The 17,834-nt window shown below is 41.2% G+C and overlaps 1 protein-coding gene across 1 annotated transcript; it reads right to left on the reverse strand.

Moving 5' to 3' along the window:
• Positions 1-5: 5 nt before the first annotated feature.
• On the reverse strand, positions 6-12,739 carry ccdc175 (coiled-coil domain containing 175). The gene is made up of 19 exons (XM_071382278.1): positions 12,585-12,739; positions 12,196-12,281; positions 11,631-11,742; positions 10,539-10,674; positions 10,187-10,415; positions 9,799-9,921; positions 8,936-9,045; positions 8,717-8,798; positions 6,410-6,546; positions 5,578-5,688; positions 5,239-5,310; positions 5,000-5,135; positions 4,772-4,900; positions 4,509-4,647; positions 1,130-1,209; positions 864-1,016; positions 665-767; positions 507-550; positions 6-259 (listed from the first exon to the last, which is right to left on the reverse strand). Exons 1-19 carry the CDS (start codon positions 12,649-12,651, stop codon positions 80-82), a joined length of 2,229 nt encoding a protein of 742 aa, XP_071238379.1. The 5' UTR covers positions 12,652-12,739; the 3' UTR covers positions 6-79.
• Positions 12,740-17,834: the final 5,095 nt, after the last annotated feature.

A 17,834-nucleotide genomic window follows, 5' to 3' on the forward strand; every position in this document is an offset into this window, starting at 1 on the left:
TCATCTCATATGACTTTCATTTGTGCTGAGTTTTTTTTATAACACAACAATTGTGTTGATGTAATCCTTCTTGATGTCGCTAGTTGCCCTGTTCTTTAAGTGCAATGTTTGATTTAGTACTGGCCAACAGGGAACTTATGCCCTTCAGTTCCTCCTCTAGTCTACTGTTGATATCCCCCAGTTGGAACTTCCTGTCGTGGATCTTGGTCATGAGTCTGTAGATAGCCTCCAGAATCTTGTGGTCTCTCTCTGAAGATTCCTGAATTGTTGAATGAGTCATGGATGATTTAGTGTGGTCTCTTCATGACAGTTTACTATTGACTTACAAATCACTCAAGTCCTGCACTGTGGATTTGTCAAAATACGTTAACCAGAGAAATCTGGTCATGTACACGGTTGTCTGTCAGCAAGTGGTCAGGCTATAAGTTAACATCAGTTGTAAAATATTAAATGGCGTATGTACAGTAAGCTGCTGGACTGACCAGCCATGGTTTAAGAATCCTTACCTCAGTCACCACAGTGTCCTCTGCCCAAGCATCAAACAGGCTCTCTAGGGGAAGATGCGTTTATAAGTTATGATGATATTGAAACCTGATAGACTGAACTAAATATTATGCACAACGTTTTACAATAGTTGGAGTCATTGAGCGCGGCTGATGCTCACCAAATAGAGAATGAACCTCCTCTTTCAGCCACCCAATCTCCTTTGTGTGTCTTTCCTGGTCTTTCCTGGTGTTCCATATGTCCTCCTTCATTTGTTCAATACACTGAAAAACAATGTTTACATTAAGTTTTTGCTTGGTAGGTGAGTGAGTGGTGTAGTTCAGTATGGAGGGCCATTGTGAGTGACTCATGTCTCTTACCACATGTAGTCTGCTGTTCTCCATATTGACCTGCTCCAGCATCATCCCTTTGTCATAGATGCTCTTCTCCGTGGCGATGATGTCTGCAGCGTGAGACGTCAGCAGCTCCATGTGTTTCTCACGCAAACCCTCTAGACTCCTCTTCATGTCCTCCTGTCAGTCAGTTACAAGCAGACTGTTTCAATGCTATTACACTTCACAGCTTGCCTTTTAGAGTGTGTGGTAACCAAGATGTACATACTGAATGTTTTTGTTATGAAACTCACCTTTGGTTTGAGAAGAGTACTAGTGCTCTCTTTCATATCCTGGATGAAGAGCTCCAGATGATTGTTCTTACTCTTTAACTCTGGTGGGGAAAATCATTTAAGTAATTATAAAATGCTGCACTACATGATTTCTAAGGTTATAGTGAGCACATTCTTTGAGATATCTGCATATTTGTGTATGTCTACTTGATATTGTTGACTAAATCAAATCAAATTGTATTTGTCACATGCGCCGAATACAACAGGTGTAGGCCTTACCGTGAAATGTTTACTTACAAGCACTTTACCACCAATGCAGTTTTAAGAAAAATAATATTTTTGAAATAAACTAAAGTAAAAAATAAAAGCGCAACAATCAAATAACAATAACGAGGCTATATACAGGGGGTACCGGTACCGAGTCAATGTGCGGGGGTACAGCTTAGTCGAGGAAATCGAGGCAATATGTACAGTACCAGTCAAACGTTTGGACACACCTACTCATTCAAGGGTTTTTCTTAATTTTTTTCTATTTTCTATATTGTATTATAATAGTGAAGACATCAAAACTATTAAATAACATATTTGGAATCATGTGTAGTAACCAAAAAAGTGTTAAACAAATCAAAATATATTTTATATTTGAGATTCTTCAAAGTAGCCACCCTTTGCCTTGATGACAGCTTTGCACACTCTTGGCATTCTCCCAACTAGCTTCATGAGGTAGTCACCTGGAATGCATTTCAATTAACAGGTGTGTCTTGTTAAAAGTTAATTTCTGGAATTTCTTTCCTTCTTAATGAGTTTGAGCCAATCAGTTGTGTTGTGCCAAGGTAGGGGTGGTATACAGAAGATAGCCCCATTTAGTAAAAGACCAAGTCCATATTATGGCAAGAATAGCTCAAATAAGAAAAGAGAAACAACAGTCCATCATTACTGTTCAGCAGCCTTATGGCTTGGAGTTGAAGCTTTAAGAAGCCTTTTGGAATTAGACTTGGCGCTCCAGTACCGCTTGCCGTGCAGTAGCATTGAGAACAGTCTATGACTAGGTTGGCCGGAGTCATTGGCAAGGGCCTTCCTCTGACACCGCCTGGTATAGAGGTCCTGGATGGCAGGAAGCTTGGCCCCAGTGATGTACTGGGCCGTACGCACTACCCTCTGTTGCGCTTTGTGGTCGGAGGTCGAGCAGTTGCAATACCAGGCGGTGATGTAACCGGTCAGGATGCTTTTGATGGTGCAGCTGTAGAACTTTTTGAGGATCTGAGGACCCATGCCAAATCTTTTCAGTCTCCTGAGGGGGAATAGCCATTGTCGTGCCCTCTTCACAACTGTCTTGGTGTGTTTGGACCATGATAGTTTGTTGGTGATGTGGACACCAAGGAACTTGAAGCTATCAACCTGCTCCACTACAGCCCAGTCAATGAGAATGGGGGCGTGCTCAGCCCTCCTTTTCCTGTAGTCCACGATCATCTCCTTTGTCTTGATCACGTTGAGGGAGAGGTTGTTGGCCTGGCACCACACTGCCAGGTCTCTGACCTCCTCCCTATAGGTTGTCTCATCGTTGTCGGTGATCAGGCCTATAACTGTTGTGTCATCTGCAAACTTAATGATGGTGTTGGAGTCGTGCTTGGCCACGCAGTCATGGTTGAACAGGGAGTACAGGAGGGGACTAAGCACGCACCCCCGGGGGGCCCCTGTGTTGAGGATCAGTGTGTTTAGTCCCAGGGTCCTTAGCTTAATGATGAGCTTTGAGGGCACTATGGTGTTGAACGCTGAGCTGTAGTCAACGAACAGCATTCTCACGTAGGTGTTCCTTTTGTCCAGGTGGAAAAGGGTGTTGTTGAGTGCAATACCGATTGCGTCATCTGTAGATCTGTTGGGTCGGTATGCAAATTAGAGTGGGTCAGGGTTTCTGGGATGATGGTGTTGATGTAAGCCATGACCAGCCTTTCAAAGCACTTCATGGCCACAGATGTGAGTGCTACGGGTCAGTAGTCATTTAGGCAGGTTACCTTGGTGTTCTTGGGCACAGGGACTATGGTGGTCTGCTTGAAACATGTAGGTATTACAGACTCAGCCAAGGGCAGGTTGAAAATATTAATGAAGACACTTGCCACTTGGTCAGCGCATGTTCGCAGTACACGTCCTGGTAATCCGCCTGGCCCTGCGGCCTGTTTAAAGGTCTTACTCACATCAGCTACGGTGAGCGTGATCACACAGTCGTCCAGAACAGCTGGTGCTCTCATGCATGCATCAGTGTTGCTTGCCTCGAAGCGCGGATAGAAGTCATTTAACTCGTCTGATAGGCTTGTGTCACTGGGCAGCTCAAGGCTGGCCTTCCCTTTGTAGTCCGTAATAGTTTGCAAGCCCTGCCACATCCGACGAGCGTTGGAGCAGGTATAGTAGGATTCAATATTTGTCCTGTATTCACTCTTTGCCTGTTTGATGGTTCGTCTGAGGGCATAGCGGGATTTCGTATAAGCGTCCGGGTTATAGTCCTGCTCCTTGAAAGCAGCAGCTCTACCCTTTAGCTCAGTGCGGATGTTACCTGTAATCCATGGCTTTTGGTTGGTGTACATACGGTCACTGTGGGGACAACGTCATCGATGCACTTATTGATGAAGCCGGTGACTGATGTGGTATACTCCTCAATGCCATCGGATGAGTCCCGGAACATATTGAAGTCTAAACAGGTCAACATTCACAACAACCACCCGAGCCACTGCCTGTTCAACCCGCTATCATCCAGAAGGTGAAGTCAGTACAGGGGGATCAAAGCTGGGACCGAGAGACTGAAAAATAGCTTCTATCTCAAGGCCATCAGACTGTTAAACAACCATCACTAACACAGAGAGGCTGCTGCCTACATACAGACTTGAAATCATTGACCACTTTAATAAATGGATCACTAGTCACTTTAATAATGGCACTTTAATAATGTTTACATATCTTGCATTACTCATCTCATATGTATATACTGTATTTTATACCATCTATTGCATCTTGCCTATGCTGCTCGGTCATCGTTCATCCATATATTTATATGTATATTCTTATTCCATCCCTTTACTTAGATTTGTGTGTATTAGGTAGCTGCACTGTCGGAACTAGAAGCACAAGCATTTCACTACAGTACACTCGCAATAACATCCGCATGTGTATCTGACCAATACAATTTGATTTGATCTGTGCTAGCAAAATAGTCCTGTAGTTTAGCATCTGCGTCATCTGACCACTTCCGTATTGAGCGAGTCACTGTTACTTCCTGCTTTAGTTTTTGCTTGTAAGAAGGAATCAGGAGGATAGAATTATGGTGGGCGGGGGAGAGCTTTGTACGCGTGCGTCTCTGTGTTATTATAGTTGTTATTATAGATATATTAGCAGATTATTGGGTCAGTACCTGAGGTATGGTTTTTTAGTTTTTGGTGCCTGGACTGGTCAATATCAAACTGGGCCTCCGCCTCCTCCAAGATAGACTCTTTACCCTTCAGGTCCTCCTCCTTCTCCAGTCGGCTCTGTGTCACTGACTCCGCTTCAGTCTAATTTCACAGAAGAAGAAGACATTAAATACATTTTTCTCAACAGCTTGTATGTGTGATGAGGCTTACTAATGTCCGCTAGCTGAGTTAGATGTAAAATGTAAATATATATAAATATACTTACGATGAACTGTTGGATCTCGGCATTGTAGGAAATGGTAATCTGTTCATTCCCCTCCTCTGCCTTAACAATCTTGTTACTGAGAAGTTCAATCAACGCGCCCATGAATACATGGTCTCTGAGTTTCTTCTCCTGATTTAAATGTTTATGAAATATAAATTAATAAAACAAATATAAAGTGCATGTGCTATCTCAATAGATTCCTGAAGAATTAAGGAAAAATAAGCGAACCTCTTCAAGCAGTTCCTCATATCTCCTCCTGGTTAAACCAATATTAGAGTTGACCTCTTTCACATGCTGTACTTGATCTTTTTTTAGATTCTCCAGAGACTGGCACAGTTCTTCTTTTTCAACTTCAAAGATTGCTCTGAAAAGAAAAAGTAAAAACCGTAGACTGTATCAAATAACCCAATTTATGAAGAGAAAGTCCAAGTCTGTAATGAAATGAAGAGATACTATTTGTTGCTTACATGTTCTTCTTTTCTTTATTGAGCTGTCCATGCAGTTCATCCACATTTCTTTCAAACAGGTCTGCATTAACTCTATGAGAAACAAAATGCTAACTAGGTAAGCAACTATTCTGACAATTCTGCATGACATTTACTTTATTTTTAGTACATAACTAAACAATGAGATAAAAGCTCTGTAGTTTGCAAGATAATTATTTAGACTTTTTATTCATTATATTTCAAACTTGGTCAGATGGTTAATGCTGTCCTTAGTGAAATAAGTTACTTTGATACTACACAAAAGTGTCAAAACTCGTAGTGATTATAGACTAATATGATAAAATGGACCATATTACTTACATATTGGTTTCATGGAGTTGTTTGATCTCTTCATCCATTTCTCTGATCTCTATTTTATGTTTAGCGATCGATGCAACGCGCTCCTCAAGTCTAAGTCTGGACTTTTCTAAGCTGAAAATCAATCAAACAAACATACAAACAGATGATAAAATGCAGTGGTGTAAAGTACTTAAGTAAATATACTCTAAAGTACTACTTAAGTAGTTCTTTGGGGTATCTGTACTTTAGTATTTATATTTTTGACTACTTTTACTTTTACTTCACTACATTCCTTAAGAAAATATTGTACTTTTTACTCCATACATTTTCCTTGACACCCAAAAGTACTCGTTACATTTTGAATGCTTAGCAGGACAGGAAAAAAGTCAACTTCACCCACTTATCAACCGAACATCCCTGATCATCCCTACTGCCTCTGATCTGGTGGACTCACTAAACCGACATGCTTTGTTTGTAAATGATGTCTGAGTGTTGGAGTGTGCCCCTGGCCTTCCATGAATTAAAAAAACAAGAAAATGGTGCCATCTGGTTTGCTTAATATAAGGAATTTGAAATTATTTATACTTTTACTTTTGATACTTAAGTATATTTTAAACCAAATACTTTTTGACTTTTACTCAAGTAGAAGTTCACTGGGTGACTTTTACTTTTACTTGAGTCATTTTCTATTCAATTATCTTTACTTTTACTCAAGTATGACAGTTGGGTACTTTTTACACCACTGATAAAATGTAAGTAAAAATGACTGTCAGCCAAAGTAAAGGGAAAGCAGTGTTGCAGGTTGACTTGATTCTTCGTAGATGTAGGATGCAAAGAGGTATAGATGGAATACCGTCTTGAGACATTGAGGTGTTCAGCCATGACGTCGTCCTCCTCTTTCCTTTGAGCTTTAAATCTGTCAGACATCTTAGCAATAGACTCCAGGCGGATGGCATTCACTATCTGGCCCTCCTCCATCTCACCATCCACCTGCACACATAACAGAACAGAGCCCATCTACACAGCGCCTATCTATAATGCATGAGAATCCTCTACAACAGAGATCATCAACTAGGGGGCCGGAACATAATTACAAATAATTTGTAGACTGCAAATTGACCGCAAGTAGCCCAAACAGATATATTTGACTAAAACACAACTTTCAACCTTGCTTACATTTGTATACGATCACATATATCTCTCTATTATGCGTAGGAATAGTTTCAAACAGATTTCCAAAATGAAAATCCCTTGGAGCTGATTTGCTGGTGATTTTACAGTATTTTATGTCAAACAATAAAAATAAAAATAAATTGTTGTCGCTCAGAACACTTGGGGAACCCTGCTCTACAATCAACCAATACTGGCTCCCCCAGACCACCCCAGCCCTGCATATCATCCCAGGGGGGTGTTCAGTAGCGAGTAAACATTTTGAAACGGGGAGGTACTACCTGAAGTCAAAGCCAACCCTCAGCATCATAAATTTGTTTCACATAAACAACATGGCCAAAAGTATGTGGACACCTGATCGTCCAACATATCATTCCTAAATCATGGGCATTAATATGGAGTTGGTCCCCCCTTTGCTACTATAACAGCCTCCACTCCTCTGGGAAGGCTTTCCACTCGATATTGGAACATTGCTGCGGGGACTTGCTTCCATATAGCCACGAGCATTAGTGAGGTCGGCGTTTCATTTCATCCCAAAGGTGTTCAATGGGGTTGAGGTCAGGGCTCTGTGCAGGCCAGTCATGTTCTTCCACACCGATCTCAACAAACCATTTGTGTATGGACCTCATTTGCGCACGGGGGCATTGTCATGCTGAAACAGGAAAGGGCCTTCCCCAAACTGTTGCCACAAAATTGGAATCATAGAATCGTCTAGAATGTCATTGTATACTGTAGCGTTAAGATTTCCCTTCACTGGAACTAAGGAGCCTAGCCCAAACCATGAAAAACAACCCCAGACCATTATTCCTCCACCAAACTTTACAGTTGGCACTATGAATAGGGGAAGGTAGCGTTCTCCTGGCATCCGCCAAACCAAGATTCGCCCGTCGGACTGCCAGATAGTGACGTGTGATTCATCACTCCAGAGAATGCATTTCCACATTTCCACTACAGTCCAATGGTGGCGAGCTTTACACCACTCCAGCCGACGCTTGGCATTGCGCATGGTGATCTTAGGCTTGTGTGCAGCTGCTCGGCCATGGAAACCCATTTCATGGGCAGCGTACGAACAGTTCTTGTACTGACGTTGCTTCCAGAAGCAGTTTGAAACTAGGTAGTGAGTGTTACAACCGAGGAAAGATGATTTGTACGTGCTACGCACTTCAGCACTTGTGGTCCCATTCTGTGAGCTTGTATAGCCTACCACTTCGTGGCTGAGCCGTTGTTGCTCTTAGATGTTTCCACTTCACAATAACAGCACTTACAGCTGATCGAGGCATCTCTAGCAGGGCATAAATTTGACAAACTGACTTGTTGGCAAGGTGGCATTTAATGACGGTACCATATTGAAAGTCACTGAGCTCTTCAGTAAGGCCATTCTATTGCCAATGTTTGTTTATGGAGATTGCATGACTGTGTGCTCGATTCTGTTCACCTGTTAGCAACGGGTGTGGCTGAAATAGCCAAATCCACTAATTTGAAGGGATGTCCACATACTTTTGTATATATAGTGTATGATTCTGACTTTTGCCAGACACATACAAACACCCCAACTCCTCTACAAGCGGAAACCAGGAGAGTAATTCTATTCAAAGGGCATTTTCTTCACGTTCAGTCAGCCTGTCATCGGATCATATGGCCAGACACAGCTGCTATGCCCTTTGATGGACTGTGTGAACTCTAGCACATCAGAGGACACTCCAGTGAACTGGCTCTCTTAAAGGTCAGACTTAGCACAAAGTGCCTTTGAAGGAATACTTTCTAAAAATATCAATTTGACTACAGAACAGCAGGGCTGAGGCCTCTGGCAATGGCAGGAAATCGATGTCTCACATCTGACATCATGCAGGTGTTTATAATCCCTCCCACCATAGCAACACCAACAGAGAGAAGAGAAGAGTGAGAGGGAAGAGGAGAATGAAGCAACATGTTGCCCTGGAGCTGTACTGTAGTAGTAGCATCACTTTGGAAAAATCTAACTATCTCTCACCTCTACAATCTTTTCCTGTAGTGCCTGAACTTTCAGTTCAAATACAATTCTCACTTCATCCAACTCCTTTACATGAAATTCCCTGTGGAAACAATGGTTAATGAGTCGAAAAAGATGGAATGATGGAAGCAGACATGATGTAACATACAGTATCCCTTGCATTCCATGTATGCTCCATGCTTACGCTACATACAGTACCTGAATGAATGCAAATCTTACTTCTGAAGAACAAGTTCCTCAAATGTGTTGATCTCGTCTGCCAGCTGCTCTTTGTATTGTATTTCAGACGCTGTCAGTTTGGCTATACTTTGCTCTAACTGGAGAATGTGCTGCAATGAAGGAAGAGTGTTGTGTGAAATAACACAATTTATAAATATGTATTTAAATCCAGTGGTGGAGATAGTACCAATTGTCAAGATACCTTAATATAAAATGACTGAAGTAAAAGTGAAAGTAACCCAGTAAAGTACTACTTGAGTAAAATTCTTAAACTATTTGGTTTTAAATATACTTAAGTATCAAAAGTAAATGTAAATCATTACTCAAATATACTTAAGAATCAAAAGTAAAAGTAAATGCTATAAATCATTTAAAATTCCTAATATTAAGCAAACCAGACAGTATGGTTTTCTTGTTTTTTGAATTAACGGAGAGCCAGGGACACACTCCAACACTTAGATATCATTTAAAAACTAAGCATTTGTGTTTAGTGAGTGCCAGATCAGAGGCAGTAGGGATGACCACGTGTCCTCTTGATAATGGCATGAACTGGACCATTTTACTGTCCTGCTAAGCATTCAAAATGTCACAAGTACTTTTGGGTGCCAGGGAAAATTTGTGGGAGTGAAAAGTACATATTTTCTTTAGTTATGTAGTGGAGTAAAAGTTGTCAAAAATATATTTTTAAGTAAAGAACAGATTCACCAAAAACTACTTAAGTAGTACTATTTTTACATAGTTACTTTACACCACTGTTTATATCATACTATAAATTAATAAAAAAGGCAGTTATAGCAAGTGAAGAGCATTAGTGGAAAATGTAATTAATTTACTACTTGACTGAAATACTTCAGTTCACTTACTTTTTTTTGCTCTGTGACTTTGTCCTCCTTATCCAACAGTTCTGGTAAAAAAATGTCCAGCTCTCTGCGTTTCTTCTCATTGTTCTTCTTCTGGTTCTGTATGTTATTGATGACTTCCTCACACTATACCAGCAGGGGAGGATAAGATTAAGACGGTGCCTCACAGCAGGGTATAGTATCTTAGATACTGTAAGCAGGTAGCGGTTAGGGGCATTGGGCCAGTAACCAAAAAGTCGCTGGTTTGTATCCAAGAGCCGATTAGGTGAAAAATCTGCTGATGTGCCCTTGAGCAAGGGACTTTTAAACCTAATTGCTCCTGTGTGTCTGCTAAATAACAAACATTTAAACATTTAAAATGTAGCTATAATAAGAGGTGACTGTGACGTACCTCTCTCTGAAGATTCTCATTTGTTTCAGCAAACGTCTTCCTCTCTTGAATCATGGCCTCCTCTAGCTCCACTTTAGCGGTCTCCACATCTGTGATCTTGGCTTTCCCTTCTTTGATCTCGTTCATTGTTTCATTGAGCAGAATCTGTTTTTTGCCCTTCTCTGACAGCTGGTAGTTTAATTGGTTGATGACATTTTCATGGTCACCTTTTACCAACTCTCTCTCAGGACTGAAAAAGATTCCAAAACAAGTAATAACAAGTTATAACATCATGGATGTTATGTGAAATGTTGCCAATTTTGTTATGATCTGTTACACCTATACATTGCTCAACATGACTTATATTACTTACTAAAGAATAGCATTTTGCTTTTCAAGGACTTCCTGTTTTTCCTCCATTAATTCTATTTCAAGCACTATACTGTTCAGTTCATCTTGGAGTTGAGTAATTTGACCCGCATTTATATTTCTTGCAGCCGCAACACCAGCTGAAAGGGACAATGACACATATCTGTGAGGAAAACATGACTGGATAGCTTTTTCATTCTAGCTTTAAGACAAGACCAGGCAGCTAGGCCGCTCTAGGCATAAGCGACATAAGCAGTCGCTTAGGAACTCAGTCGGGGTCTTAACTTACTGTTGAGAGTTAGAATAGTAGAATACTCAAGGTGCAAGTTTGACATTATTCTCTTGTTATGTCAGTCACTGACAGTCACTCAGTTAGCCATGTCAGCTAACAATTTTTATATTGGTAAGTTAGTCTTGCCAGCTATCTAAACTGGTAGTAATAATGTCCAAATAACGACAGGTCCAGGGGGCCCCCACTGATTTTGTAAGTCACTCTCACTCAGATATCATTAACATGGCATAAGTCATGGCAAAATGTTAGAATGGCAGGAAATTAGCTGTAAAACTGCAAATCTTTTCTCGCTGACTCATGGCAAAATGAGAAGAATTGCATGATATATTTTTATAAAATTTCAACATTTTCTCTCAGCACTATGGCAAAATGTGTAGAATTGCAGGAAATGTACTTTAGAACTGCAACATTTTTCAAGATTGGGGCCACTAAAAAACTCATCTCGCTTAGGGCCCCCAAAGGGCTAGAGAAATAAATATTAATTTCTTTCCACTGGGCACAGACATCAGTTCAATGTTTAGTTTTGATTTACATTTAGTTGTTAACTAAAGTGAATTAATTGTGAAATCCACAAAACATTTCCACCATGTCATTGGATATAGTTTAAAAGTTGGGTGAAAAAAATATGAAATTCCCTTACGTTGATGACTTCTTTCCAATTCCAGTCAGTTTTCCACGTTGATTCAACATCATCACACTTCAATTTTGGGTTGAAATGATGTGGAAACAACATTGATCCAACCAGGTTTTGCCCAGTGGGTTGTATTCTATGAAATCATATCATTGGGCTATATAAGTAATTACCTGATATCTCATTCTGAACATCATCATGGATATTCTGGTATTGATGTCGGAGTTTGCTTGTTTCAATAGTTTCTACCTCCAGTTGTTCATGGACTACTCTTCTGGAAGTCTCCTGATTTATAGAAAATAGGGTTTTCAAAAGAGTGTGTAAAGCAAGTTTTCTGGCCTCTATGGCCATTGTCTCTATGGACTTATTTAATTTCAATGTTTTATTAGTTGTATGTACAGGATACACATGGTATATACAGTCCAACGAAATGCTTACTTGCAGGTTCCTTCTCGACAATGCAACAGCAATAAAAAATAAGAATAGATAAGAATACGAACATAAAGTAAATGGCTCAGTATAATATACTTTATATTTACCTACCCACTGGGCACAGACGTAAATTCAACGTCTATTCCGCGTTGGTTCAACCAGTGTGTGCCCAGTGGATAGATTTACATTCCATTTTAGATAATCGATTAGTTTACTAGTCTATTTATTAAATCAATCATATTGGTCGTAACAATATTTAGACTACCTGATGTTCGATCTTCTCTTTCCCTATTGGCATATGCCTACCAGTTCAGTGATGGCAGCAGCTATTTCTTTCAGGTGATGACTGGCCTCAGGACTGAATGGAACTCCCTCATTCCTCAGCTGCTTGTCTATGTCAAGGCAAACGTTCAAACAGGCAAGTTGTGCTATTAGCGATGTAAATTTAGATCTGATACAGTACTTATTTGAAACATTAAAATGATTCAACTTGGCAACTACAAATCAAAGTAATCGGCTGGGTTGCATCAAGTCTGCGCTCATTCACAACTTTAGGAGTTGTCAACACTGAAAAGTAGCAGTTTATCAGATGCTTCTCTATACGTTTCGTTGACGGTAGGTAGGGCTAGCTAGCTATAGTCACTCATGACATGTGTAACAGTAGCAAGAAAGAGAGGCGCCTGTTGTTTTCTTACCTAATTCGCCCAAATGCTCCAAAGCCACCAGAACAGCTGGAAAGTCAGGCACTAAGCAAGATGCCATGTCGAATGTAAAATATATGCAAATAGCTAGCTTCGTCGACTTGTATCAGTGTTTATTTAGCGTTTGCTTCCAAGTTTGAGCAGCTCGAACCGAATATGGGTTGGCATGGTAACCAACATGCAAGACACGAAAGTGAGAGTAGGCCTAGATCTTGCACTCAAAAAGATGAAGTGCATGTGGAATGGGATTGGAATAACAATATTAATGAGTATCACTCTAGCATCTTGAAGATATTATATTTGGTATGTTTTTACTAAAATGTTTTCTAAATAAAAATAACATTTTCCTACCTTTATTTGGAGGTAATATATAGCCTACCTTTCATTATATGTATTTTTGCCAGTATTAATCAACGTCGTTAAAGACAATGTCAGGGAAAGACGTCAATCATATCATCCTCATTTACATGAAATTCCGTTGGAGAACTTGTGAGAATATACACTAGATGGCAGTGTAGGACCAGAGATAGACCAATTCCCAGAATAATACTTTCCAGTGTCCATCCAAAGTGATACTCATTGCAGTCTGCAATGCAGAGGTATTTCTTCTTGGATAAATTATTATCTGTATTCTATGGCTAAGGACATGACATGGTCGTTGTATAGGCCTACATGCATGTGACATGCATGGACCAAGACAGATTATATATGTGTCAGTAGTCCTCAAGTGTGGCTGTTCCTTCTTTCCATTGTGCTTACTGATCTCAAAGTGTCTGACATGTGTGGAATAACCCTAGACAAACCCTAGTCCATGTCATTGAAACCCTAGTCCATGTCATTGAAACCCTAGTCCATGTCATTGAAACCCTAGTCCATGTCATTGAAACCCTAGTCCATGTCATTGAAACCCTAGTCCATGCATGGGCTTTCACCTAGATGTTTTTTTAATGTAGTATACATGAACAACACAGTCCAGCTGATGACACAAAAGTAGTAGGCCTGGTCACCAACAACGATGAGACACCCTATAGGGAGGAGGTCAGAGACAACAACCTCCCCCTCAACGTGAGCAAGACAAAGGCGAAGATCGTGGACTAAAGGAAAAGGAGGGCCGAACACACCCACATTCACTTAGACGGAGCTGTAGTGGAACGGGTCGAGAGTTTCAAGTTCTTTGGGGTCCACATCACCAACAAAGTATCATGGTCCAAACACACCAAGACAGTTGTGAAGAGGGCACGACAACACCTTTTCCTCCTCAGGAGACTGAAAAGATTTGGCATGGGTCCCCAGATCCTCAAAAAGTTCTACAGCTGCACCATTGTGAGCATCCTGACCGGTTGCATCACCGCCTGGTATGGCAACTGCTCAGTCTCCGACTGTAAGGCGCTACAGAGGGTAGTGCGTATGGCCCAGTACATCACTGGGGCCAAGCTTCCTGCCATCCAGGACCTCTATACTAGGCGGTGTCAGAGGAAGGCCCAAAACATTGTCAGGACTCCAGTCACCCAAGTCAGAGACAGTTCTCTCTGCTACTGCATGGCAAGTGGTACCGGAGTGCCAAGTCTAGGTCCAAATGGCTCCTTAACAGCTTCTACCCCCAAGCAATAAGACAGCTGAACAATTAATCAAATGGCCACCCAGACTATTTATACTGCTGCTATTTTCTTAACTTTATTTCTTGAACTGCATTGTTGGTTAAGCGCTTGTAAGTAAGCATTTCACGGTAAGGTTGTATTCGGTGCATGTGAGAAAAAAAAGTGAATTGATTATAGAACTGGATGTCTAGCAGCAGCAACACCCCTATTCAATTTCCATACATATATTTACAAGCAGGGGGCACTGTTGATCTCTCTGCACCACTATGACCAATGACTCAGATCCAAAATGCTGGAGAGGAAATTAGATGGATTTGAGCCGCATTACATTGTTGGTATTGATTTCCTTACCACAGAGCCTAGGAGGAAATATTTTTTATAGTTAGCCACGCCCCTCCTAAATCCTACAACTGCAGACACGATGGCTTATAGCCAATGAGAGTGGAGAGCAGCATCTTCTCAGTGTCAGTCTCTCAGTGCATATTCCCACTCAAGTTAAAAGTGTCTCGTGTGGACCTCAAACCATCTTTGTGGTACCATTTAAAAGTTGAAATTTCAATTATATTCTCATTTTAGTATATTTGAGTAAATATGACACCCACCTTGCATTCTAGAGTATGCTGGTTCTCTCAACCGATGGTGGGTACAACATAAACACCTCAGATTATGTAAAATAGGGTGTAAGCTTTTACGCGGGTTTACAGGTTTTTAGTTAAATTATGTTAAGGATACATAGAACAACTTCTTGTCGAAACGACATACAGTGCCTTCAGAAAGTATTCCTACCCTTATACTTATATTCTGAATGTACTGTAGAAAGCTAGAGTACAGGCAACACTGGAGCTGTTTGACATTGAGGCGTCGCTGAATTGGAATCTCATACTTAACCCCCGGCCCTGTTGTACTTGACCTTGAATTAGGGATAAATTATGCACATGAGCCGTAACAGAACACAAGAGTGATCCTACGACCTGCTTGCCGTGTGCTTAAACCTCCTTCCACCTAGCTGTTTCATTATGCACAATGATCAAGCCCCATAATGGACCTGTCTGACCTGTGCTGCAAACAACACGCACGCGTGCACGCGCACACGCACATACACACACACACCGCAAACGACACAGGATACCTGCTAAAGCCATGCCATGCTTGACACCGAACACCCCCGGGCCTCCAGACCTAAGTGGTGGGTTGTATCCAGGTTCATGTAAACAAAGGAGGACAATACTGCCTTTCTTTTCATGACAGTGAGGGGTCAGAGGAACACGGGGCCGGTGACGGACAGGCATCTGCTCTACTAGTGCTAAACACCTACTGTAATTTCAGACGGTCAGGGAGTCAGTGAGAGCTGCAGGGCCAGGTGAAGAACACACACACACAGACATACACATCAACACACACACACACACACACACACACACACACACACACACACACACACACACACACACACACACACACACACACACACACACACACACACACACACACACACACACACACACACACACACACACACACACACACACACACACACACACACACACACAGAGAGACCATGATTGTATAGTTGTTCTGTGTGAAATCATGGTTTTGAGACATCATCCTGACATCTATTTCTCAGGTGTATCGCTCAGGTCTCCATCTCTCCATCTCTAGATAAGAGCTATGATTTGGGGTCTTGGCCTGTTTTTGTGAGTTGTGCTTAGCCTTCAGTGATCCCAGAGAAAATATGTCTGTGAGAAAGTCTTTGCCCTCAGAGAGAACTGTGAGTATAAGGGGCCAGGAAATAATAGCTTCTTCACAACCTCAACTAGAATACAACCACCGCTCTCTTTCTCTCCACTGTGCTGGTGCCTGGTGCTTAGCCCAGATCTCTAGTGGGGAGTGGCTACTGGCCTATTTTATCACTGCTTTAAAAGGCTAACTACCCTCTGTAGACAAATAAATAGTCTTCTGAAGGTCAACACCAGTGGTATGGATTCAGAGTAATATCCAACTTTTATGCCGTTACGTTGTACTATAAATGGGATTTCAACAGGGAAGTGATATTGAGACTAAACTTTCTTGCAAATGAGCCCTGCACAATACAAAAATGAACCCATCAATAGGCAAGTATAGATACACAGAAATATACAAAATATACACATTAAATACACATTAAGATTCAGAACACAGTCAATTAAAACAAACACATTCTTCATTAGAAACATCCTCTGTCAGCTGTTGGAATTGCGCTATTGACACCAAAGCATCCAATTGAATCGTCTTTTGGAGATTATTCCAAACATACGGTGCAAGGAAGTTAAAGGCTGATTTACCTAACTCTGTAGACACCAAAGGAGTGTAAACCAAATATAACATGTGCTCTGTAAGAAAGCTGAACTCACAACAGCAATAAGATGTAAATGTGCTTCTCAATATGTGTGTCTGGTACTGTAGGCCGTTGGGGGTTGCAAGAAGAGATCAAAGGGGGTGAGCTTACCTGATGTGAACTAGCTTCACTAGCTAGTGAACGCAAGTAGTCATCGTACAGTGTCACCTGCCCTGAGACCTGAAGTAGTGTCCCCCTCTCATAGCCATGAGTTTTGGTAGGCCAGGGATTAGCCCAGGAGTCTGAAGTATATTAACTATGACGTGAATGTGAGATGGAATTCTGGGTTGGCCGTACAGGGATGATCTCTGTTAAAAATGCATAATGCACATGGGTCATTCCAAGGCGCTACAGAGGGTAGTGCGTACGGCACAGTACATCACTAGAGCCAAGCTTTCTGCCATCCAGGACCTCTATACCAGGCGGTATCAGAGGAAGGCCCTAAAAATTGCCAAAGACTGCAGCCACCCTAGTCATAGACTGTTCTCTATGCTATCGCACGGCAAGCGATACCGGAGTGCCAAGTCTAGATCCAAGAGGCTTCTAAACAGCTTCTACCCCCCAAGCCATAAGACTGCTGAACAGCTAATCAAATGGCTATCCGGACTATTTGCATTGCCCCCCCCTCCCCTATTTTTTTACGCTGCTGCTACTCGCTGTTTATTATCTATTATCTATGCATAGTCACTTTACCCCTACCTACATGTACATATTACCTCAATTACCTCGACTAACCTGAACCCCCGCACATTGACATGGTACCGGTACCCCCTGTATATAGCCTCGTTATTGTTATTTGATTATTGCTCTTGTATTTTTTTATTTAGTAAATATTTTCTTAACTGCATTGTTGGTTAAGGGCTTGTAAGTAAGCATTTCACGGTAAGGTCTACCTACACCTGTTGTATTTGGCGCATGTGACACATTTTTGGGGATTTGATTTGAAACAGGGTTGTCAAAGTATTTAATCATTTCTTGAAAAACAAGATAAATTACAACTTTTTTTTAACCTTTAAATATCACTTAGGAGACTGATGTGTTATATACAACTTCTTTTTTGTAGAGTATGCGTCAGAATTGTAAGGTTGAAAGCCTCACTGGTTGGTGTTGACAACATTCTAGCTTTAAACGGCCATGCTGTTACTTTTACGCAACTGACTTTGAATAAAGGACGAAAGTTGTTATTGTACATTTTATAACTTTGTGATAGGTTCCTGCAGCCTTGTGATTGACTTCAACAGCTTATCTGAGGGAACATAAGCCGTTACTATG

Source organism: Salvelinus alpinus, chromosome 34, assembly GCF_045679555.1.
Source record: "Salvelinus alpinus chromosome 34, SLU_Salpinus.1, whole genome shotgun sequence".
Classification (NCBI taxonomy): domain Eukaryota; kingdom Metazoa; phylum Chordata; class Actinopteri; order Salmoniformes; family Salmonidae; genus Salvelinus; species Salvelinus alpinus.